This window comes from Sinocyclocheilus grahami, unplaced genomic scaffold, assembly GCF_001515645.1.
Source record: "Sinocyclocheilus grahami isolate Dianchi unplaced genomic scaffold, SAMN03320097.WGS_v1.1 scaffold36409.1, whole genome shotgun sequence".
NCBI lineage: Eukaryota > Metazoa > Chordata > Actinopteri > Cypriniformes > Cyprinidae > Sinocyclocheilus > Sinocyclocheilus grahami.
Window position 1 is genome coordinate 1 of NW_015522698.1, and position 1471 is coordinate 1471.

General features: G+C 46.0%; 1 protein-coding gene across 1 annotated transcript; it reads left to right on the top strand.

Moving 5' to 3' along the window:
- Positions 1-234: 234 nt before the first annotated feature.
- On the top strand, positions 235-691 carry LOC107580571 (histone H2A-like). Its single transcript, XM_016266251.1, has one exon. It carries the CDS (start codon positions 256-258, stop codon positions 640-642), a length of 387 nt encoding a protein of 128 aa, XP_016121737.1. The 5' UTR covers positions 235-255; the 3' UTR covers positions 643-691.
- The last annotated feature ends 780 nt before the right edge of the window (positions 692-1471 follow it).

A 1471-nucleotide genomic window follows, 5' to 3' on the forward strand; every position in this document is an offset into this window, starting at 1 on the left:
TACAGCCGCCGATTTCTTGAATGTTCTTCTTCTTTTGGTTTTCTGTCGTGTTGTTTCTTAACGCTGCACAATCAGCCCGGCAGCTGTGGAGGCGTGGCTTCGGCGGTCAGTGTTGGAGGGAAGTTCAGTGATTGGTTGGAAATCTTACAGGCTCTAAACCAATGGGCGACTCGCACGCTCTCTTAAATACAGTAGAGCGAAGCTCACAAGCTCATTATTTCTGCATAACGAACATAGACGCTGACACAACCAGCAATGAGCGGAAGAGGCAAAACCGGCGGCAAGGCGAGAGCGAAGGCTAAGAGTCGCTCCTCCAGAGCAGGACTGCAGTTCCCCGTCGGTCGTGTTCACAGACATCTCCGCAAAGGTAACTACGCTCAGCGCGTCGGTGCCGGAGCTCCCGTCTATCTGGCGGCTGTGCTCGAGTACCTGACCGCTGAGATCCTGGAGCTGGCTGGAAACGCCGCCAGAGACAACAAGAAGACCCGCATCATCCCCCGTCACCTGCAGCTGGCGGTGCGCAATGATGAGGAGCTGAACAAACTCCTGGGCCGAGTGACCATCGCTCAGGGCGGCGTGCTGCCCAACATCCAGGCCGTGCTGCTGCCCAAGAAGAGCGAGAAGCCCGCCAAAGCCAAGTAGACGCGTTCTAGTCTGTTTCTGGAACACAAAGGCTCTTTTAAGAGCCACCCATTTTATCTGATAGAGAGTGCTTTTTTGTTGAATTTGTAAGTAATGACATGCTATAAATGTGTGCAGCCAAATATGCATTATATCAACTAATTCCTACAATTCTGAACATTCATGATATCCACCATCTGGCGATTCAGAATGATCTTTATTTGTCAAGTGTAATCAAAAACACAAGGACTTTTTTTGTGTGGGTTCCAGTAGCTCTGGGTACATAATCATATGCATTACACCACAAAATAGAAAGCTAGAAAAAAAAAAGAAAATTGAGATGAAAGTAAATCGAGATGAAACTAATGCGCACCAAGATCGGTAAGTTTGTATATTGTATATGCAACCAAGTAAAACAACGGAAGGATGTTGAGGGAACAATTGAAATGCTGCATGAGTTCACCTGAGAGGCCTGCTGGGTCTGAGCAGATGTCACCGTGACCTGCTTGTTGAGGAAAAACAGGCTACTATCTTGAATTTCGGGAAGATGCTACCTGAGCAATGAGACGGATCCAGTGTTTATCATGCATTAGGTATATATGATATTAGAGAGACGACCATCGGCTAAAAGCTATAAAAGTAGAGATGCATGCTCACTTGCTTTTGTCCCACACGGAGCTCACTGCTGTATTGTCTGACCTTGCAAGAATAAAACATTAAAAGACTGTCTCTGACCGTGTTCTTGATTCAAGAAGAACAATTATATTACAATATATTTACGGTGTAAGTATCTATTAGTGCTCTGTGTGGCATAAACACCTAAGAGTACTGGATTATACGTTTATGCGTT